This window comes from Ovis aries, chromosome 7 (genome assembly GCF_016772045.2).
Source record: "Ovis aries strain OAR_USU_Benz2616 breed Rambouillet chromosome 7, ARS-UI_Ramb_v3.0, whole genome shotgun sequence".
Taxonomy (NCBI): Eukaryota; Metazoa; Chordata; class Mammalia; order Artiodactyla; family Bovidae; genus Ovis; species Ovis aries.
Window position 1 is genome coordinate 7,911,874 of NC_056060.1, and position 23,992 is coordinate 7,935,865.

The 23,992-nt window shown below is 42.6% G+C and overlaps 1 protein-coding gene across 1 annotated transcript in view; it reads left to right on the top strand.

Moving 5' to 3' along the window:
- Positions 1 to 23,992, top strand: part of IQGAP2 (IQ motif containing GTPase activating protein 2) — a 307,827-nt gene that overhangs the window by 270,142 nt on the left and 13,693 nt on the right. The window contains exons 23-30 of the mRNA XM_012180670.5: positions 77 to 240; positions 2,528 to 2,752; positions 4,108 to 4,248; positions 4,595 to 4,679; positions 5,241 to 5,473; positions 7,985 to 8,117; positions 14,764 to 14,866; positions 15,400 to 15,541. Of these exons, the coding sequence (XP_012036060.3) occupies positions 77 to 240; positions 2,528 to 2,752; positions 4,108 to 4,248; positions 4,595 to 4,679; positions 5,241 to 5,473; positions 7,985 to 8,117; positions 14,764 to 14,866; positions 15,400 to 15,541 (1,226 nt within the window). The remainder of the gene's footprint in view (positions 1 to 76; positions 241 to 2,527; positions 2,753 to 4,107; positions 4,249 to 4,594; positions 4,680 to 5,240; positions 5,474 to 7,984; positions 8,118 to 14,763; positions 14,867 to 15,399; positions 15,542 to 23,992) is intronic.

Here is a 23,992-nt window from a genome sequence, read left to right on the forward strand (position 1 = left end):
CTGGGTACTCCTCTCTGCTTTCATAATATAGTAACATACAGTCTTGTGGGGGGTGTGTTTCGTCTTCTCTCTTTAGACCAATCCTTCATACCTGGCTAAGCTGATTTTCCAGATGCCACAGAACAAGTCAACTAAATTTATGGATACTGTTATTTTTACCCTGTACAATTATGCTTCCAATCAGCGAGAAGAATATCTACTCCTCAAGCTTTTTAAAACCGCTCTGGAGGAAGAAATAGCGTACGTATATATGTAAAAATACCAACACGTTTTGTTAGTGGTAGATTTCTCTGATTTACTAACATGAGAGCTCACTCATTGGAAAAGACCCTGATGCTGGGAAAGATTGAAGGCAAAAAGAGAAGAGGGTGGCAGAGGATGAGATGGTTGGATGGAATCACCGACTCAATAGACATGGATTTGAGCAAACTCCCGGAGATAGTGGACAGGGAGGCCTGGCGTCCTGCAGTCTGTGGGGTCACAAAGAGTCGGACATGACTTGGTGACTGGACAACAATTAGAAGTTATTTATACGTGTTGAAATGTATCAAATTTCTTAAGACATTTCTACATCATAGATATATTAAAGTACAACTTTCTCCTTTTCTAGTGCTGAATTAACTTTTGATTTTGCAAGTGTACAAAGCTTTTTAGAGTCAGTGAGAGGGAATCCCCTGGTGGTCCAGTGGTTAGGACTTTGTGCTCCCACTGCCGAGGGCCTGGGTTCAATCCCTGATCAGGGAACTAAAATCCCACAAGCCATGCTTGTGGCCAAAAAAAAAAAAAAGAGAGAAAAAGAGAAAAAAGTCAGTGAGAAAAATTAACTTCATTAAAATGACGTGAGTAATAAAGCCATAATCAGAGGAGGATAATGATCTCTGCTAAATAGTCTTTCCATCTTTTGGAACTTAAGCTGCTTTTTACCAATTTATTTTCTGACTTAGTTTATATTTAAAATCTGTAAAGAATGGGGGAGGGGGGAACACCCCGTAAGAAATACCTTTAGCTTTCCTTCCTTCTGGATGCCTTAAGCAGTGCTAATCTCATGGGTCTCCAGAGCTCTTAGCCAGGCCCCTCTGCCCGCAGGGTGTCTATAAGGCATCAGGAGAAACAGCAGTGCTATGCAGTAGAACAAGGTAAGGACTAAATGAATGGCGTGAACAGTGTCAGAGGGATGGAAAGAAAAGTTCCAATTAGGTCAACTGAAAGAGATTTTATGAAAGAGAAAGGAGTTGACCCAAAAGCTTGAAGACTATCTACAGTTTTTATAAAAAGAAATGCAAGAGGGAAGTAAAGCACCACGGAGAGAGAAACAGCATGGGCCAAGGGGGAAGAGAGGAAGTAGATGAGGGACATCCCTGGGGGTCCAGTGGTTCAGACTCTGCACTTTCACTGCCTAGGGCCCGGGTTCGATTCCTGGTGAGGGAACTAAGATCCTGCAAGCCGCACAGCAAGGCCAAAAATGAAAAATAAAGGAAGTAGATTAGTTTCGCCAAGAGGTAACTTAATCAGTGACCACCAGGACATGAGGGTTGGGCCAGATCATCGGAGACACTTGAGCAGAGGCCCAAGTGCAGAAGCTCTTGTTACTCTTGTTTTTGACAGGAGTTTTTAGATTGATCTCCCACCTGCGTATGAACGGGATGAATTGGAGCTACACAGTTCAGGGAAATGGGGGAGTGAGAAGGAAAAAGGCACAGCTTAGATTTTCAGCATGCTGAGTCTAAGTTTTAGGTGTAGAACATGTGGACGAAACTACCCAGCAGACTATTAGAAACTCAAGACTAACTCCCAGGAGAGAGGTGGGGAGCATCACACCGGTACACCGCCACCCAGTATCATCATTATTATCTAGGTCCGCTTTCAGTTCATCCCTGCCTTCTAGATTGGAATTCAAGCTGAGAAATTACTTGTAGATTCTTAAATTTCTCGAATAAGAAACTCATCATATACCTGAAACTTAACACAATGTTGTAAATCACCTCTACTCCAACAAAAAATTTAAAAACAAACACTCATCTTCCAAACGCTAGCTTTCTCTTCTTTATTTAATTGTGGGAGTGGTAAATTCTGGGAACCAGCTGATTTAATGGACACGCAGGCTTCCAGTGACTCCAGACAAAGCAGAGTTAGGATTTGCATTGTAGACCCTACTCTGCAGGTCCTGTTCACCCTGCAGACCTCCGGCCGGATGCATCAGGCACATTGTCTAGTGATGACGGCAGATAGAACGGTCATACTTAGTGTGAAAGCTTTACTCTGACTTCCCGCAGGTTTCACTCAGGTTGTGATACCCAAGACAGCATGTCACCCAAAGGCCTCCCTAGACTCGGGCGTGCTCACCAGATAGAGATGGGAGATAGCTTCCTTTTAAATCACACTGCCTTTGATTGTCAACGGGCTAAAATACAGCCCCCTTCTTCCCCACCCCCATCCCCTGTCCAAAGCCCTTGTCTGTCAGAATATGCACTGCTTGAAACTCAGTTCGCAGAAGCAAGCCACTTGGTGTGGTTTGGGCTGTTTTCAGATCCAAGGTGGACCAGGTCCAGGACATAGTCACTGGGAACCCTACGGTCATCAAGATGGTCGTCAGCTTCAACAGAGGTGCCCGGGGGCAGAACACGCTGCGCCAGCTCCTGGCTCCGGTGGTAAAAGAGATCATTGATGACAAGTCCCTGATCATCAACACGAGCCCCGTCGAGGTGTACAAGGCCTGGGTGAACCAACTGGAAACGCAGACTGGAGAAGCCAGGTAGCGAAGCCAGGGCGAGGCTGGTCTTCAGTGCTGTTTTATCACTTCTATGTGTATACTTATACACACTCTTAAACCCGGTTAAAAGACAAAATCTACTGTACAAAAAATTACTTTTCAATCCAAGATTTATTACCTCTCTAATATCTCCAGGCAGGCAACATTCTTGGACTCCTGCTCATCTTAGTGGTACATTTTATTTTCAGATTTCAGTACCAGTTGATGCCCAAAGCCACAATTTCTATAGTTCTTTCTCTTGGTTTTTCCTTGTATGTTCCTAAACCTGGACCTTGAAATGGTATACGATTTCTCTTCACTTGGTAATGCCTACTTTTCTACAGTTACCAAATAAATAACTTGAACATATAAGCATTAACTAGCCAGGTGGGATTGGCTTATTTTAGGTAGTATCGGTAGATCTAAGCAATCCAGGTTTTTATTTCCTGAAAAAAAGGGCACCTTGTAAATTTCATTAGGATATGCACAGAGAATTATATCGGTGGTTGTCACAGCATTGTTTGTAATTGCCAAAGTTAGGGAGAGTCAGAATATTTAGCTTTGGGGAATCTGTTAAATAAACGTATAACACATAATGGAGCAGTAACTAACTATTGGGAATGGTGGTATAGAAATATATTTGTTGGCCTGGGGAAAACGTTCACCATATCGTTTTTGGTTGTAGCTTGATACAGTAAGTCATTTTCTATGTAAAGAAAATACATGCATTTATAGACACACACACACACGAAGAATCTATATGGGATGTGTATAAACATGAACTGCCTTATACGCCTGTACACACATGTGCAGAGGACCTAGAAAGGTATGATAGGAAAAGTAGCTGTCTCTGCATCAGTACTATTTCCTTGCTGGCTTATAGGCAACTTTTTCTGTAAAGACATACTGCTCTTGGAGTGGGATGGGGAGAGGGGAGGGCAGCTCAAGAGGGAGGGGATATATATAATTACGACTGATCCACATTGCTGTGCAGCAGAAACCAAGGCAACATTGTCAAGCAATTTTCCACCACTTACAAAGTGAGAAAGGAGCGTACTGCTCGTTATGATTGAAAAGAGAGAGAGTTAGCTGGGTCCACCTCTCCTGGGTCTGCCTCTTGTTCTGGAAGAGTGCAGATGGAGCTCGTGGGGTCACGCCATGCGCTAGCCGCTGAGGGTTCCCTGCAGGCGTGTGGGGTCTCCCCGCCCCTCCCTCCCCCGACAAGCGAGCATTTTGTCATTGGAGCCAGTGGGCGAACCCCGATTCACCATACACAGCTTGACTGGAGAACCAAAGGGGCAAGGATACAAATGCTTCTGCCTAGGCCCCCAGTTAATGAGAAGCCCTTGTGGTTTCAGCAACCTGCCCTACGATGTGACCACGGAGCAAGCGCTGACGTACCCGGAAGTGAGAGCCAAACTGGAGGCCTCCATCGAGCACCTGAGAAGAGTCACCGACCAAGTCCTGACTTCCATCATCTCCTCCCTCGATCTGCTGCCGTAAGTCCTACACGTGGCAGCTTTCCCTTTGATTGCCGGAAGTTCTTGAAACGCCGTATACAATAGACCCCAGTAGCAAAGACGGGTTTCCCTCTTACCATCTTCACGACTTTGGAAGTCTGCCTACCTGCGCGTTTTCAATTCCTAGCTTCTGGGAAGAGGGAACGATAGAAAACAGTCCTCAGTTACGATCGTCTGTGGCAGTCCTGTGATTCCGTCACCATCTCATTTTGTGTTTAATTTTATGGAAGCTGCTCGGCTTTAGTTGACGGGGACAATTGCAATGCGTTTCTTCCTCACTTCGCCTTTTCCCATTATTTTCTTTTGTCATCTGTTTTCCATGTAGTTATGGATTGAGGTATATAGCCAAAGTACTGAAGAATTCGATCCATGAGAAATTTCCTGATGCAACAGAAGATGAGCTATTAAAGGTAGATTTTTCAAGGGTAATCTCACCGTAGCTTCTCTTGGGGGTAGGAGCCAAAATTACTCACACACCATTTTGTGAAGGCTTTCCCCTTGTATGGCTGTTTATAATTAGCTGCAAGTCTTCTAATGACTCTCAAGATTATTAACTATTATGAGGTTAATTGGGAGCTCTCAAACGTTATCAAGATTCTTTATATTAGAAAATTTGGGTGGCAATAGTATATTTTCACCAAAAATAAGTTTGTTAACTTTATTGGTAATGTGTGGTTATAGTCACTACCTTTACTTAACTCCTTGTTAGGATTCAGTTCAGAAAATGATTTGCTATCTTGGGAAATGTCGATTCATATTAACTTTAAGAAAAACAACCACCACCACCTCCAGGGACTTCGCTTGGCGGTCCAGGGGTTAGGACTCCAAGATCTCACTGCCAAGGGTCCGGGTTCAATCCCTGGTCAGGGAACTACAATATCCCGCAGCCATGAGACCACGAAACAAAACAAAAACACTCCAGACTTGAGTTTTCTCTCTCAAAAATAGTCTCGTCCTCTGCCTCCCTCCAGATTGTTGGGAACCTCCTGTACTACCGGTACATGAACCCAGCCATCGTCGCCCCAGACGGCTTTGATATCATCGACATGACAGCCGGAGGCCAGATCAATTCCGACCAGAGGAGAAACTTGGGGTCAGTGGCCAAGGTCCTGCAGCATGCAGCCTCCAACAAGCTCTTCGAAGGAGAAAACGAGCACCTCTCCTCTATGAACAGTTATTTATCCGAGACATATCAGGAGTTCAGGTAAAAGGGGTCATTACCTTGGGAGAAGCTTGCAAGGTGGTGGACGGGAGTAATGTGTATTCTGTGCCCAGAGCTGAGGTTGGGAGTGAGGGCAGGAACCCCAGGGGGCTGCTTACATTTTTTTTTTCTTTTTTAATTATAAATTGTGTTAAATTTTCACCTGAGCATAAACCTCTTTTTTTATATAAAGCCTTTTTAATTTTAATTTTATTTAGTCATTTATGTTTCTGGCCACACTGCACAGCATACAGGATCTTAGTTCCCCAACCAGGGGTTGAACCCATACCCCCTGCCTTGAAAGGGGCAGAGTCTTACCCACTGGACCACCAGGAAAGTCCCTGCTTGCATTTCTTGTGCTGGTTGTCACTGTGAGAGAGAGGAAGCAGGGAAGATCAGGCCAAGTTCCCTCTGTCTGGTGTTCCCCATCCTACCCCTATACGCAGTGCCCCTGTTACATTGAGTCATCCCCATATGTATGATTTGTGCTTTGGACAAAAAGAAATATTTAATCATCTTGGTATGTTTAGGCTTGTGTGTGGCTCACTCGGTCTTGTCCGATTCTTTGTGACCCTTTGGACTGTAGCCTGCCAGGCTCCTCTATCCATGGGATTTTTCCAGGCAAGAATACTGGAGTGAGTTGCCATTTCCTTCTCCAGGGGATCTTTCCAACCCAGGGATCGAACCCCTGGCTCCTGCATTGCAGGAAGATTTTTTTTACTGCTGAACCACTGGGGAAGCCCCCTAGGCTTGGAGTACTTCAAATTAAAAAAAACAATCAAAATAGCTACCTTCTACTTTTTTGAACTTGGAAAAAGGATTATGTTTTGTCTATTCAGGAAAACTTGCCTTATCTGCACCAAACAATGATAGGAAACTGAGCATTTGGTTTTGACAGGTGGGGAAAATCCAGCTGTTATGCTTGTTGAGGATTGTGTGTGAATGTGTCCTGTGCTCACACATCTCTGAAATATACATATGAGACAGTTCTATTGATCATATATATGCTCTCCAAGTTTTATCACTGATGATTCCACGGGACGTGGGAGGAGGCGCGAGTCTCGGAGGCTCGTTTGCTCGCTCAGAAGCTCTCCGAGGAAGCACACTCCTCTTGGCATTCGTTTTCTCCTTTCTGTCAGCCAGTCATACAAGTGTGACATCCATGGAGCCCCAACTTGGAAAATGATAATTTTCTATTCCTCAGTTTTCCTCTAGATTAGTGATTTATCTGCTGACAGAGGTAGTTCGTGAGCATTCATCTCCGTTTGGAATTTTTGGCCCTCTCGTGAAGAAATTCCCCCCAATCCTCTTCTTATGAGAAACCTTGATTTTTCTCACACTGCTAATTTTAGATATCCTCACTGACTGAAAAAGTAACATCCATTTCTTGCGAATCTTCAGCTGCTCTTTTGTACTTGCTTTTTTGTTTATTCCTACTAAACACCAATGTTTCCAATTCTTCTTCATTTAAAAGAAAAATCCAAAAGTCTCCCTTCATCTCCTAAATTCATCTTGTTTTTTTTTCCTCTTCCACTTATATTCATCCTGTGTGTCCCTTAGCAACCATGAAAGACGATCGGCAAGGGCGCCCAGGGAGGCAGCTGTCCGTGGGACCATGGCTGCTGCCGGTTCCCCTCCCTGGGCCTTGGGGTGGGAAGGCAGGGCTCTTTCCGGTGGACAAGTCTTGGGTGCCCTTACGAGATACACCAAGGATACTTCAGGCATAGGAAACACACATTTATAGACTGAAATACCTTTTCTACCTGTGCTAAGAATCCCTCCTAAGCCATTATCGCAGCACACCTGGCTTTTCTGCATCTCTTGGTTGAAATTTATGGTAGCTTAACATGGCAGACTTTTGAACAGTCTGAGCACTGGAGGGCGGGGCCGTTGCATGTAGCTGTGTGCCTGGTCTTAACAGCCTTACAACTGTGGTCTAGATCAATTAAGAGCAGAGTAGGCTTTCCTTGAATTTTTGTCAAATTGGTAACAAACTCTGAAAGGCTGTTGAAGGCGCAGAAATTTGTGCCAATTAAAGTAGCAAATTTGATGTTACTAAAAAAAGTAGCATCATTTCTTATCATTCTTTATCTTCTCTTAGAACCTCTTTTGACTTCCTTTTTTTCTTTTAATTAATTGCTTAACTGCTTTTGGGGTTATTTTCTCTAAAAAGACTTGATTCTTAGAGAACATCAGTCTTAACACTTTTGTTTAGATTTCAGGGGGCATTTTTTAAATCATATTTTTTAAACGACATGCCCTTAGTTTGATTGCACTGGGTCCGTCACAAGGCCTGAGGCCTAACTGCTCTGTCTGTCCCTGTTTGAGGAGCTGGGTGCAATACCCAGAAACATGGACTCAGCTTTGCCGTCTAGAGTCAGCCCAGAAGGTGCTAGATTAGGTCCTCCAGTAAGTGCGGGAAAACGCAAAGCCCTCCCCATCACTGAAGAGCTCACCATTTTGATAAAACTTATTTACATATTGGACTCTAAATTTTTTTTTTCCTTTTTTTAGGAAATATTTCAAAGAAGCATGTAATGTCCCTGAACCAGAAGAAAAGTTTAATATGGATAAATACACAGATGTGGTGACAGTCAGCAAGCCAGTCATTTATATTTCAATTGAAGAAATCATCAACACACATTCAGTAAGTGAGGCTGGAGGAGGGTCTGAGCAGTGGACCCGGGGTTCAGGCATCAATCTTGAGAATGTTTAGTTTCTGCAGAGAGTTACTGTAAGCATGCACTCCTGCTCGTGTTCTTAATCCTAAAAAACACACTATTTATTCCCGGCCCCTTATACACTGATGAACCTCCTCTTCCTGAAAAAGAAAAGTTCACTTTTGATGTGATATGTTTACTCTCTGATTCTTACGTGTTAGGAAAACTCCTTCTCCCGAAAAGGAACATTTACTTCCATCTACAGTCAGATGGTGAAGGGCTTAAGCCCTGAGCAGGGGCAGTCCTGGTATTTTCTCCACCCACCAAGGCCATACTGCCTGAACCCCATGGTCAGTCTCTTCCCATTTCGGGAATTCGCTTTGCTATTCTAGCAATTTTTCTGGAAAAATATGAATGTTCCCTCTCTTCTAAGGTTTGGACATAAAGAGAGAGGGAATAAACAGACTGCTCTAGGCTGGGGAAAGAAGACTCCCACCCCCCACCTCCAACAACAGCCACCTACAAAGAATCTCTTCTGTTGTCCTAGAAAACCCCATTTCTTAGAAGCAAGCAATTTCAGTCAGTGCTCTGTCAGGGTGCCTCCCTCCTGTTCACACACAGACATCACCGTCAACCATAAGCCTATATGAGGTGCATTTTAGGGGCAGGGCAGTTTTCTCAGTATTGTGAGGTTCTTTGTTTAAGACCAAGCAGAACTTATTCTGAAGCAGCTAGGTTCTTAAAACATAATCTTTCCAAGAACAGTTCTGGAAATGGCTATGCTAAGCTAATACTAGAAATCCCTGCAAGACCTACAAAATCAGAACCTGCGTTCTAACCAGACCCCAGGTGACTCAGACACAGACTAAAGGTCAGGAAGCCCCAGAGGTGGTTAAGGATACACCCAGCATCCGATTATACACACAACTGGGGAAAAGCACAACAAAGACACATCTCTAAAAGGTCTTGCCCCATCCCCACCGAACCAAATATACTAACGAGCGGCAAAATTGGCTGCCCCAAATTTCACTCTTTATTATCAAACTCTTCTAAGTAACCAAAGTTTACATATGGGTTGGAAAGAAAGATTGGATCTACTTTTGATCTCCCCCTTTCAGGGCTGGGACAGGGAACCTTCCTTGAATTCTGCAGCAAGCTCTCCATCAGTATTTTGAGTGACCCTAACAGTTCTGAAAGACCAGCTGAGGGACTGAGTGGGTTGATTAAATAAAGAGGCTGTACTTGTTTTCCCTATATATAAACACCCCAAGTCAGCCAGCAGACATGTCCAGTAATACACCATTTGCGAAAATAATTTCCTAACAAACAGATTGACTCATTCATATTTGGACCTCGACCCATTTGTCTATTTCAGTGGTAAATTATTCATCTCAAAAAGAAAGTCCGCATGTTGACTACATGTATGCTCAGGACACTAGCCATGTGGGGGGAAAGGGCGATTCTTTCCCAAGGATAGCAGAGAGAGAACATTACTGTAATTCATTTAGACTGTTACTCTTTAAAGAGAAATAATCTGTTCCTTTTGTTGACAAGAATTAAAACCAGAATCCAATCCCAGGAAACAAGGCTTGTAACCGATTTGGAATCCCTTTCTGTGTGTGGTCGGAAGCAGATGCAGTAATGTGGGAAAATGTAACTGCAGGGGAGACGGTCCTTGTTTACCCTCTGTCTCCAGGCAGGAGGCTCGGGCGTGGCGGCCACATGTCGGGCCAGACCTTTGGCCGCATGCTCGCCCCTCGTGCCCTAAGGAACATATAGAACCTCAAAATTAGCTCTTGAAGGAGACATTTCCAGGTTTTTTTATGTTCTGTAATTATCAGAATAGAGAGTAGAAGGTGGCTGCTAAATCGTCCCTTCCAGAGACAAGCAGCCAAATCAGCTGTCCCCTCTCTTGTGAGAACAAGAATATAAATTGATTTGACCCACCTTGCTTTGTTTATTCTTGTCTTTGACTTACCTTCCCCCCGCCCCAAACATCCACTGTACCACCCTTCCAGATTTCACCATGTCTTTCTATCATCTCTATTATTCATATAGCATCTTTCTTTAAACCCAACCATAGCAGAAAGACTAGCATGCCTTGCAGTGGACAGAAACTTTAAAAGTAAATAATATAATGAAAACACAGTAATTGAACATAGTTGCTTCCTGGAAGCTATGCACCTGAGGCTTCCTCTCCCTTTCTTAAAAACCCAATTTGTAAGTATCAGGGAATGTTACGGAAAATGCGACACTGAACAGATAACTCTCTCCTTTGCTAATCTTCACGATTAAAACAGAGTGGATGGACTTCCCTGGTGGCCCAGTGGTTAAGAATACAAGCTTCCACTCCAAGGGGCACAGGCTTGATCAATCCTTGGTTGGGGAACTAAGATCCCACATCACCAAAAGCAAAGTATATATATAATTCTTTAAAAGAGAGAGAGAGAGTAGAAAGGGGAACTTCCCACATGGTCCAGTGGCTAAGACTCTGCCTGCCAGTGCAGGGGACGCTTCAGTCTCTGGTCCAGGAGGATTCTACATGCTTCAGGGCAGCTAGGCCCGCACAGCACCACCACTGAAGCCTGTGCCCCTGGAGCCTGGACTCCGCAACCAGAGAAGCCGCTGTAGTGGGAAGTTCGCACCACAGCTAGAGAAAGCCTGTGTACGGCAGAGACCACCGAGTACAGCCATCAGTAAATAAATAAATCTTTCAAAATATACATATAAAACTCCTAGAAGAAAACAGAGGAGTAAATCTTTGCAGCCTTGGATAGGCAGTGATTTCTTAGATATGACACCAAATATATAAGCCACGAAAAGAAAAAAGACACCCAGACAAAAAAGACATAAACTGGACCTCCTCAAAGTCAGAATCTTTTATGCTGTAAACATTGCCATCAGGAAATTGAGAAGACAACCAAGAAGATGGGAGAAAATAATTGCAGATAGTATATCTGTCAAAGAACTTGTATCCAGAATGTATGAAGAATACCTACAACTCAATGAGAAGATAAATAATCCGATTTTAAAATGGACCACTGAAAATAAAAATGGACAGCTGTGTCTCAAATGACACAATGAACATGGTGAAAAGGCAACCGACAGAATGGGAGAAAAACTTGCAAATCACGTGTCTGATTTAAAGTTAATATCCAGAATATGTAAACCATTCCCACAATCGAAGAGCAACAGAAAGCAACCCAATTCTAAAGTGAACTAGGGACTTGAATCGATGTTTTTCCAAAGAAGACAGATGACTGACAAGCACATGAAGATGTTCAGCATCACTCATGTCTAGGGAAATGCAGATCAAAACTGCAGTGATTTTGCCTCATTGTATAACAGAGACAGCCTATCAGTGGGAATGTTAAATGGTACAGCTGCTGTAGAAAACAATGTGATCGTTTCTCAAAAAAGTTAAGAACATATTCAGTTCTGGGTATATACTCAGAAAGCAAAGTCAAAGACACTTGTACCCTCCCGTTCATTGCAGCATTGTACAGTCGCCGAAAGGTGGAAGCAACCGAGTGTCCATTTATAAACAACATGTGCTGTAGAAAAAATGTGATACAGACATACAACAGAATTTTATCCAGCCTTGAGTAGGAAGGAAATTCTGATGCTGCAGCATGGATAAACCTTGAGGATGTTACGCCAAGTGAAGTAAGCCAGATGGAAAAAGGCAAATACTGTATCATTCCTCTTTATACAGGGTACCTGGAGTAGTCAAATTCAGAGACAGAAAAGTGGAATGGTGGACTGGGAAGCTGTTGAATGGATGTGGTTCCAGTTTTGCAAGATTAAAGAGTTACATAGATTGGAGGCGCATTAATGTACTTAACACTACTGAACTGTACACTTAAAAATGGTTAAGATGGCAGATTTTATGATCTGTATTTTACTATAATTAGAAAAAGATAAAAATAATTTTTTAAACAGGCAAATCATCTGAATAGAGATTTCCTTAAGGAAGATATACAGGCGTCCTAAACACATAAAAGCTCAACGTCACGCTTGCATACTTAGCTGCTCAGTCGTGTCCCCTCTTTGTGACCCCGTGGACTGGGGCCCACCAGGCTCCTCCGTCCATGGGATTTTCCAGGCAAGAATGCTGGACAGGGTTGCCGTTTTTTACTCCAGGAAATCTTCCTGACCCAGGGATCGAACTCTTGTCTCCTGCATCTCCTGCACTGGCAAGTGGATTCTTTACCACTGAGCCACCTGGGAGCCCAGGCATGTGCTAACCATATCTCAGTAAACCTGTTGAAAAAGAGATTAAAAATGGAAAAGACTAATTTTATCATATGATTCAGATTTTTGTTTTGTTAAGATAGTTACTCAAAACAACTGAAATATTTCCTATCACCAGGGGTACAGGTCTCATATTTTGGAAACATTGTTTTAATTTAATTCTAAATGAAAACAAAAGCAAATGTGTTGTCCTGGATGCTGCTGTTCCTCCAGAGTTGTTATTTCCTCTAAGACCTGGCGAACACCCAGCAGTGTTACCATTAATCCTTTTTTTTTTAATTGAATTCTGAAAGGAAGAACCAGCTGGTACATCTGAGTCTCAGATGTATGGGCATCTCTGCCATCCCCACCCACGAAAGATCATTAATGCCAGACAGATTAAAATATCTAATAGTGCAGAAACTAGTCACAAAAGCCCACATATTATATGATTACATATATATATATTTATATATATATATTATATATGCATATAAAAGGCCCAGAAGAGGAAAATCTGTGGAAACAAGGTTATTTTCAGATGACTGCTGAAAGATACAGAGTTTCTTTGGACAAGGGGTAAATGCTAAAACTGCTCTAAAATTGGTGTGATAATGGTTGCACAACTCTATGAAATATACTAATAAATGTTGAATTATATACTTTAAATGGGTAGATTGTATGGTATGTGAATTATATCTTACTAAGTTTATTACTAAACATCTCCAAAAAATAAAATAGCTAGTAGTGCTGATTTTTAAAGATATAACTATAGTTTTATTAGGAGATACAGAAATGCCCTTGCAGTTTGCTACCATGTTAGGCAAGAGACTTCTGCATTATTTTAGATTCTTTTCCCCTAGCTTTGACTTTTTTTTCCTCTGTTTTATTGAAGTGTAGTTGATTAACAATGTTATGTTAGTTTTAGGTGTACAGCAAAGGTGATTCAGAATATATATGTGTATATATTATGTGTGTATATGTGTGTGTGTAAATAGGAAAAGGAATACGCCAAGGCTGTATACTGTCACCCTGCTTATTTAACTTATATGCAGAGTATATCATGAGAAACACTGTGCTGGAAGAAGCACAAGCTGGAATCAAGATTGTCGGGAGAAATATCAATAACCTCCGATATGCAGATGACACCACCCTTATGGCACAAAGTGAAGAGGAACTAAAAAGCCTCTTGAAAGTGAAAGAGGAGAGTGAAAAAGTTGGCTTAAAGCTCAATATTCAGAAAACGAAGATCATGGCATCTGGTCCCACCACTTCATGGGAAATAGACAGGGAAACAATGGCTGACTTTATTTTGGGGGGCTCCAAAATCATTGCAGATGGTGATTGCTGCCATGAAATTAAAAGACACTTACTCCTTGGAAGGAAAGTTATGACCAACCTAGACAGCATATTCAAAAGCAGAGATATTACTTTGCCAACAAAGGTCCGTCTAGTCAAGGCTATGGTTTTCCAATGGTCATGTATGGATGTGAGAGTTGGACTATAAAGAAAGCTGAGCACCGAAGAATTGATGCTTTTGAGCTGTGGTGTTGGAGAAGACTTTTGAGAGTCCCTTGGACTGCAAGGAGATCCAACTAGTCCATCCTAAAGGAGATCAGTCCTGGGTGTTCATTGGAAGGACTGATGCTGAAGCTGAAACTCCAATACTTTGGCCACTTCATGCAAAGAGTTGACTCATTGGAAAAGACCCTGATGCTGGGAAGGATTGGGAGCAGGAGGAGAAAGGGACGACAGAGGACGAGGTGGCTGGATGGCATCACCGACTCAACGGACATGAGTCTGAGTGAACTCTGGGAGTTGGTGATGGACAGGGAGGCCTGGCGTGCTGCGATTCATGGGGTCGCAGAGAGTCAGACACGACTGAGCGACTGAACTTACTAATATGTATGCACACATATATACACTCTTTCAGATTCTTTTCCCTTATAGGTTATTACAAAATATTGAGTATAGTTCCTTATGCTCTATAGTAGGTCCTTATTGGTTATCTATTTTATATATAGTAGTATGTGTATGTTAATCCCAGACTCCTAACTTATCCCTCAACTTTGACCTTTTATATAAGGTCAAAGAAGCACAGGGTTTAGGGGGAAGAAGACTGCCTCTTGACAGATTTTGAAGATTTTGCTGAAAGAATGTCTATGAACACCTTTCATAAAAACTGCATTTTCTTGATAAAGAGTATGCACTTGCCTCTAAGATAAAATACAAACTGGTTTCTCTGTGGTCTCTAATTTTAATAAATGTCAGACTTGAATTTAAGATTCAAGCAATATCAGAAGGAAGTTATCATGAAAAATCAGGAAGAGAACTATGTAAATACGGTAGCCATCGAGAATTGACTTGTATCTTTGTCTGTGTGTTGCTTTCTGCGTAAAGCTCTTGTTGGAACACCAAGATGTGATTGCACCTGAAAAGAATGACCTACTGAATGAGCTGTTGGAGTTGCTGGAAGAGGTCCCTAATGTGGAGTCTTTTCTTGGTAAGCGCGTCTTCCCTCTGGTTTGTATTTGGTTGGTTGGTTGGTTGGATGGTTGGTTGGTTTTCCTATCCTAGATCAAAAAACCTTATGTATTTAATACACAGGTTCATTTAAAGGATAATCGCTACACCAGCCCCTTTCTACATGAAGGAATCTGCATGTCTTAGTATGCTCAATTATAAGGCAATTTAGCATTCTTGAAGCTCTATATATGTCAAAAAGGATTTGTCAATCATAAAGAAAAAGAGCAAAATTTACTAAAAGCTCCTTGTTATTTTTTCCAATGATGTCTTTTATTGACAGTTCTCTTTCAGTAATTTTTTTCAAATTTTGAATATCAATGTCCCGTGCTATTTTAATGTTTAAAGATTTTTAAAAGCCACTGTAAGGATATTGGAATGTGGTTTTCTCTGACGACCACGATCTCCTGCTCAACTACCAAGCCCCATGTTTCCTACAGAACCTTTGTCTTCCATTGTTGATGCCACTGTCACAATCAGTGAATTGGAAAATAACACTGCTTTATTCTGCAGGGGAAGGAGCTGTTGACCCTAATGACCCTGACAAGGTAAACACACTAAATCAACTCTCCAAGACTGAGATTTCCCTTTACCTGACCAGCAAGTACGACATAGGGGATGGTGAAGCTATAGATGGCCAAAGCCTCATGATCAAGTAAGTTTGGGGCTTAAAGAGCACACATTTCCATTTTCCCATCTTTTTAAGAAATGTCCTCTATGTACATATCTCTGGCTGCACTGGGTCCTCGTTGTTATGCAGAGGCATTCTCTAGTCACAGAGCGAAGGCTTCTCTAGTCGCAGAGCGCAGGCTCCAGCACATGGCTTCAGTAGCTGCAGATCGTGGGCTCTGGAGTCTGGGGTCAGCAGTTGTGGCGCGTGCACTGAGTTGCCCTACGGCCTGTGAGATCTTCTGGACCAGGGATCAACCGGTGTCCCCTGCGCTGGCAGGCAGATTCTTAACCACTGGGCTTCTATGGTGGCTCAGATAGTGAAGAATCTGCCTGCAATGCAGGAGACCAGGGTTCGATCCCTGGGTCGGGAAGATCCCCTGGAGAAGGGAATGGCTCCCCACTTCAGTATTCTGGCCTGGAGAATCCCATGGACAGAGGAGCCTGGCGGGCTACAGTCCGTGGGGTCACAAAGAGTCAGACGTGACTGAGAGACTAACCCTTTCACTGTTTCTAAACCTCTGGACCACGAGGGAGTCTCAGTTATGCATCTTAAACCGTGCAAATTCAAACTGGACTAAATTTTCAAGTCATTTTTAAATATTGAAATGTTGTTTGTTGTTTTAGTCACTAAGTTGTATCCAGTTCTCTTGCAACCCCATGAAGTGTAGCCCACCAGGCTTCTCCATCCATGGGATTTCCCAGGCAAAAATCCTGGAGTGGGGAGCCCTTTCGTTCTCTAGGGGATCTCCACATCTCTTCACTGGAGGCGGATTCTTTGCCACTGAGCCACCAAGAAAGCCCAAATATTGAAAAACAGTGTGTTTATCCATCAAAAATCTAACCAGGAATAATGGAGTCTTTATAATTTGAGAGACCTAAATATAATATTTTCTAAAGCTTATCTTGTTTTTTAGTTTTCCTGGTAATAATTTGAGTCCTTCCCTTTAAGAAATGATTAAATCAGCCTATGAAAGTCCTCAGGTAGCTGAAAGGAAATAACTGTTCCAGGGGTCAAAAGAACAGGGAAGTTCAAGGAAATACCTTGTACCTAATTTATTTTCTGGTAGAAAGCATTAACGTAAAAGTCACACACAGTAAGACATAATGCTGTTCTCTGACTTATTAGACATCTTTTCTATTAAACTAAGCCTAGATAGCTTGGCCAACTTTGACTTTATTTATAGTCAACTCCCTGTCCTTGAAGATTTCACATGAAGTTTTCATACCCTTAATACTGTACTTTTTCTCTCAAGGCCTCGAAGACATTGTACCTCAGTCCTTTACATTCAGAGTAAGAGAGAACAGTCCATCACCATTAACTGAAATGTCATAAACCAAAGCCAGGGGTTCACCCAGCGTACAGTTTTTAAGAACTAATAGAATCAAATGGATTTGTATTAGCACATTAGAACAGTTGTACATTGGGCTGAGGTAGAAAATGGAAGTGGGAAACAGGGGCAAAAGGAAATAGACATTTAAATAATACTTTACATGTGACTCCCAAGTTACATGTCCTGAGTTCTGAGGTTGTTTTCATTGGCAGCAGGAGCTTGCTCTTCTGCCACTGACATGCCTCAGACAGCACTCATTTCTAGTTGATTTTTTTCCAGATATTCAATCCCATGAAAATGGCAAAAAAACACAAACACTTAACTCAGTGTGCTATGTTGCAATACATACATATGTGCTGCTTCTGCTAGGCTTTCTTATTTTGTGCTCCAGTTATCTCTAAGGCTCTGGTCGTTCAGATAGCCAAATACTTGAGTTTCAACCTGTGTCAATGGCACTGGGCTTGAAGTTGAGGACCTGGTGAGCAGGTCATTTAAGAGTGCCTGCCTTCAGGGGTCTGCAGTGTGATGGATAGCACTGCTCATCTGCAGGACCCAGGACAGACTGCAGGACTCTTGCACAGCCTTGGCCTCATTAGAGTTGAAGGCCGTTGCTTTTGACTACTGGCGACCAAGTCAGATCGCACTTGCAGGGAGACAACTTGGGACAGGGCAACAGAGCAAAAAGGGAGAAGACTGTGGAGGCCGCTCCCTGGGCCCCTCTGAGCATGTGCCAATTGCAGAGGTAACTGGAGACACAGATGGTGTGGTTCCACCATGGAAATTCAATCAGGCCAGTTATCCTATGATCTCATAAGCTTTGTCTTTTAGAAGTAAGAGGAAGACATTTTTTCATAATTAGTTTTGTCTGGTATTTGAACGCCATTTTCTAAATGCAATCAGCTCAAATGCCGGCATTAACAAATGGAATGACTGGGATGGTCTCAAATATCAGACAGCCTGAACATCAGGTATATTTATACTCATTTCTGAGTACGAGTCTCCACATCTCTGAGAATTTGGGGAATTCACATTTTGAAAGCAAAACCATGGAAGTCAGCCCTGTTGGGAGCAGTACATCCTGGCCAGGAAGGCCTGGTGTGTTCCTCAGCCTTCTCAGCCCCGGTGTGGGTCCCCCTCGCCCGTCTCCCCCACAGTGCGCTGGACACAAGTACTCTCTGCTCTTTAGTCCCCATACAGAGTGGAGCCAGCCAGCGGTTTCATGCATTTACTTTTGCAATTTGTGGTAAAATACAATGTAAAAGTTACCATCCTAACCTTTTTTAAAATTGATTTTTATTGGAGTGAGGTTGCTTTACCCGTTCCAACTTTTCTTTCCAAAAGTATTAGTTTTCTATTTATGTGGCTGCCCCAGGTCTTATGTTGCGGCACGTGGCATCCTGTGTCCTCATGGTAGCGTGCCAGATCTTTAGTTGCAGTATGTGGGACCTAGCTCCCTGGCCAGGGATGAACCCGTGCCCCGTGCCTCGGGAGCGTAGCATCTTAGCCACTGGGCCACCAGGGAAGTCCCCCATTCTAACCTTTTAAATGTACAAGTTGGTGGCGCTTAATGCACAGAATGTTGTACAAGCTTTGCTACTATCTAGTTCCAGAATATTGTCATCACTCCCAAAGTGACCCCCTACTTAAAATAGTCATCTCTGGGGTACCTTTTCAGACCCTGCTCTCCAGTCCTGGAAATCACTAATCTGTTTTCTGTCTCCATGAACCTGCCTATTCTGGAAATTTCATATAATTGGAATTATACAAGAGATGGCCTTTTGCATCTGGCTTCCTTTATTGAGTGTGGTTTTGGCTGAATAATATTCCATTGTATGGATATACCACAGTATCATGGATATTTGGGTTGTTGTTACATTTTGGCGATAGTGAATAGTACTACCGCAAATATTTATACGCAACTTTGTATTTGAACACTTATTTTCAGTTCTTTGGGGTGTATCCTTAGCAGTGGAATTGCTAGATCATATGGTAGTTCTGTTTTGAGGAACTGCCAGACTTTTTTCCCACCAACAAGGTATGAAGGTTTCAGTTTTTCCATAATTCGCCAAAATTTATTTTCTGTTTTGTTTTGTTGTTATAGCCATCCTAGTGGGCATGAAGTAGTATCTCATTGTGGTTTTGACTTGCATTTCCCTAATGATTAGTAATGTTTAGCATCTTTCCTTGTGCTTATCAGTCATTTCTATGTCTTCTTTGTAGAAATGTCTGGTAAAGTTTTTTGCCCATTTTTAAGCTTGATTTTTACCTTTTTGTTGCAGAGTTGTGAGAGTTCTTAAATGTTCTGGATAGTAAATCCCTATCATATATATGATTTGAAAACATTTTCCCCCCTTCTGGGAGTTGTCTTTTTTATTCTCTTGGTACAATCCTTTTCTATAGAAGAAGTTGTTTAACTTAACGAAGTGCAGTTTATCTATTTTTTGCTGTTTATTGTGCTTTTGGTATCATATATGAGAATTCATTGCCCAATTCAAGATCATGAAGATTTACTTCTACGTTTTTTCTAAGTGTTCCATAGTGTCAGCTTTTACAGCTATGATCCCTTTTGAGTGAATTTGTGTGTGTGGTGGAAGGTTAGGATCCCAAATATTCTTTAGCACATGGATGTCCAGTTTTCCACCGTTATTCCTTAAAGAGACTAGTCTTTCTCCATTAAATGGTCTAGACCCTTGTCAAAAGCTGATCCACCATGCATGTATGGTTTGTCTAGACTCTGAATTCTATTCCATTGATCTATGTGTCTGGCCTTATGCTAGTACCACACTACATTTATCCCTGTAGCTTTGTAGTAAGTTTTGAAATTGGGAAGTATGAATCATCCAACTTGTTCTTTTTCAAGATTCTTTTGGCTGCCTGGGGTTCCTTGGAACTGTCAGATCAACTTTTCCATTTATTTAAAAAAGGCTATTGGGCCAGTGTTTTAATAGATTCAATAATTTACTGCATTCACTGGCCTCTAGGATCTTGAAAGCCTTCCTCCGGGCATACTTTGAGATCCTAGCCTTGGCGGAGCCCTTCACTAAACAGCCAGTGCTCACTGTGGATAACAACTGGAAGACTGACCAAGTAGTCTTCTTCAGAAGCGGAATTTGGGTGTTGCCCAAAACAGTCAGTAGAGTTCACTCCATGATGTGAAGCAAGCCTTAGTTCCAAATACATTATGCCTTACGCATATATTTCAAAATCTATTACTAACAGATAATTATAAAAGGTGTCATTGATGGGGGCTTGGAGACTGTGTAATCTGAGTCTTTCTCTTTGAGGTGTGGAAATTAAATTCTAAAATAATGGGAAGCAAGTAGCTAGTCGCTGACATGATTCATATCACAGGCCATTGATATTCAGTTAATGCACACTTCGAAATAGGCTTCCCTGGTAGCTCAGCTCGTAAAGAATCTGCCTACAGTGTCAGTCTGGGATATTGCCATTTTGAAAATATTACCAAGCATGTGCTCAGTCGCTCAGTTTTGTCCAACTCTTTGCAACCCCATGGACTGTAGCCCACCGGGCTCCTCTGTCCATGGGATTTTATTGGGCAAAAATATTGAAGCACATTGCCATTTCCTCCTCCAGGGCATCATCCCGACCCAGGGATGGAACCCGAGTCTCCTGAACTGGCAGGCAGATTCTTCACCACTGCACCACCTCACTACCAAGCATGGTGGTATTAAAAGAGCAAACAGAAAAGCCTGGCTGGGGAGTCCCAGGGAGACCCGGGATTACAGCCCCAATCTCACACATTAGCAGCTGGACTCTGATCAGATCACCTAAGCATTTGTTTCCTTTATCCATTAAACGGAGAGGAGGGGATGGGGACAGGAGGGCTCTGATGAGTGAATGAGGTCATACAACGACACCTTATAAATTATAAAGAACTGTACAGTTGCAAATCCCTCTTATTATAACTTTTGATTTAACTGATAGTATGTGATCTTTTGGCCTTTATTAAGCTTGTGTTTCTGTGGAAGTACGTGTGTATAAGTAGAAAGCATTATTTGTGGCTTTTACTCATACTTAACTGCCTGAGTGCTTGTTATCTCTTGAGAATTTTTTTCCTATCACATAATTCAGTTTAGGCATCTGTCATCCAGTTGAAAGATTTCCTTGGTTTTGGTCCAAACTGGCATGAGCAGTTAAGTGGCTAAGGGGATTTGAGGCCTGGTGATAAAAATGTGTAATCACCTGATTTTTAGCTTCCATCAACACCAATTCCTTTTCAACCCTGGGCACATTGTAAGGCAGGTGGCAGACGGGCAGGCTCAGGAATGGTCCTGGCCAGGGTGTAATAACAGACACCCTTTGAATGCAATGGCCGAACCTAAGAGACCACACCAGTTTACAAGCACCGTGCACTCTCATTGATTGACCGTGGGATTTGAGTGGGGCTATGACAAATAAACTCCGTGGTGCATTTCATTTTTTCTTAACTTTACTTATTCCGGGAAGAAGGCAGAGTCCTTGATTCAATCGGCTTGTCTCACTTATTGTTGGACCTTTGGGGCCAAATCATTAACCAGTTGATTCATGCTGGTCAGACCATATCCAGCATATTGTGTTTGCATTAAGGTGGTGGTGGGAGAATGTGGCATAAATTCATTGGCTAACTGAAATGTGGGCAGGACTAGAAACTCTCTAACTCCTGTTGTGAAGAGGCTTAAGAAACTGAGGGGTTTTGCTTGGGAAAAAGAGCAGTGGTAGCAGAAGGGATGAACACAGTCCTGGCAGCCTCTGCAGGTTGGTGCGGGGCTGATGATGAGGAAAGGGAATTCAGCTTGTTCCCTGCAACTCTAGAAAACAGAATGCGAGCTTCTATAACAATGGAGCTCCTTAGGGCTTACCTGACTTCATTTGTAAAACCAGGGATCTGACTGTTGCTCAAAGGTCCCCCTCAGCGCTGACATCCTGTGACTCACTGGGTCCAGCGAGTGGACTGCCCTGGAAGGCAGGCCTCTCTGAGTGGGCTTCGTGTTCAGGAATGGGCTGCTCCAGTGCTGTGCCTCTCAGAGGGTTTAATGTGAGCCACACAGGTACTTTTAAATTTTCTGGAAGCCATTTTTTAAAAAGGAATAGGTGAAGTTAATTCTAATATGTTAATTTACCCCAATATATCCAAAATATTGTTACTTCAATATGGAATCAGCATAAAAAATTATTAGTGGTATATGACACATTGCTTTTTTTCATAATGAGCCTTCCAAACATGGACATGAGTTTTAGCAAATTCAGGGAGATAGTGAAGGACAGGGAAGCCTGTATGCCGCCGTCTATGGCATCAGAGAGTCAGACACGACTGAGCAACTGCACGACAGCAACATGACAGTCCATTTTCATCCTGAGCCCAAATCTGGTGTGCGTTTGGCACTTACTGCATATCTCAGTGTGGACCAGCCATGTCTCAAGCGCCCACTGGCCACCTATGACCAGTGGCTGTCATCGTGGGCAACAAGTGATGCTTTAGTGACCACGTGAATGCTGACTATATGTCAGACTCTAAGGAGGGGATGGACGTGCATCTTTGTTTCAGTCCTGAGAGAGTTCCATTATGTAAATAGGAAGGAAAAGAAAAGAAAAAACACCTCCAAGGACTTTACCATTTGCACAAGTCCATACACTTAGTAGGCAGCTCCCTGGTTCGACCTTAGATCTGTCTGACTCCAGCGTCTTTAACCATTAGGCATACTGCAAGGCGAGGTAGTGATTTCTCTGTCATGAAACTGGACAGTTATTTACATGTAAGAAGTCTGGGGTGAAACTTTGGGAATAGATTCCAGTAGAAGCCTGACCTAAAATAGAATTTCAAGAGAAAGGCTGTGTGGACAGTTTGTCCTCCAGGCACTCCCGAGCAGATAAACATTCTCTGTCCCTACGAGGGCACATTTGAGTGACCCTGGTCATGCTGGTCCTCAGATAGCTTCTCTAAAGAGTTTCCTGGAATCATATATCATCAGTCATTCCTAGAATATTATTTCAAATAAGTGTTAACATTTTTTAAAATCACCCAGAGCTTTTGTTTCTAACCGGATGTTTCCATTTAAGATATTTATAATGATGACTGGAGGGGGGAGCCGAGTGGGGAAGGAGATGATAGATTCTTGGCTCTCAGGAGCCAGGGCTGTCTCGCACATGGCTGGAATGAGCTGTGTGTCCACCTCTGACTCTGGGGCAACATTTCTCTGTGCATTCCCAGACAGCTCGAAAATCCCCAGTGAAAGCTCATGGGCCAGAGGAAATGGTTGTGATCATTGTTCTCATACAGACTTAAATAAGAAAGGAGAAAAATAATGGTTACAGATGGCTTGTTGGATTTTATCCTATTTGCAAGAATAATATATCTGCAGTTCCCTTTGAGAGTTTCCTCTTGTCCTTTGGGAGCAGTTCCCCATCCTGGGGATTCAAAACATGAATGATGTTTTCTTTTCCTTTTCCAACTTTCATGCTGTATAACTATTTCCTGCTGTAGTTGAGGAAGAAATTCATCATCCCGTGATACCATGTAATGCCTTGAGAGGAACTGAGCTTCAGCGCAACAAGAATGAAACTTCAGATGTTGGTTAGACGTGTTTGTAATTTAAGGCGACTTCTGTTTATGTTCCGTTTTTTTTTTTAAGGGACACAGTGTCCAATAATGTTCATGCTTATGTAAAAGGGAGCATACTTGACCATTTACCTTTTACATTAAAGTCTTAGGACATAGTTACATAACCTGATCTTTAATTGGGAAAGGATGGCTGATTATCCTAAAGAACACATATGAAAAAATGCATAGTTTTGGCACTGACAGAGTGGTTTTCCAGCTCTTGTTATCGAGCAGCTCTTTTGTTCTCTCCCACCTGAGGCCAGGGACCTTCACCGATGGGTTAGTCCCACCACCAGATCCGAGGTTCCCAACCACCCCTCCTCCAGGCTGCTGAGTCATCCAGCAGCCGGAGCCTTCACAGCCCACACAGGACTTGCACTCCCACTGGCCTTCACAGTGTTTCATAACATTCTTAGAGCATCAACAGTAACAGCTGGTCTGGCTCCCAGTAGCTTATGATGTTTTCAACAGGCTCAGAAGTTTAAATGTTATTAAAGTCAGGACA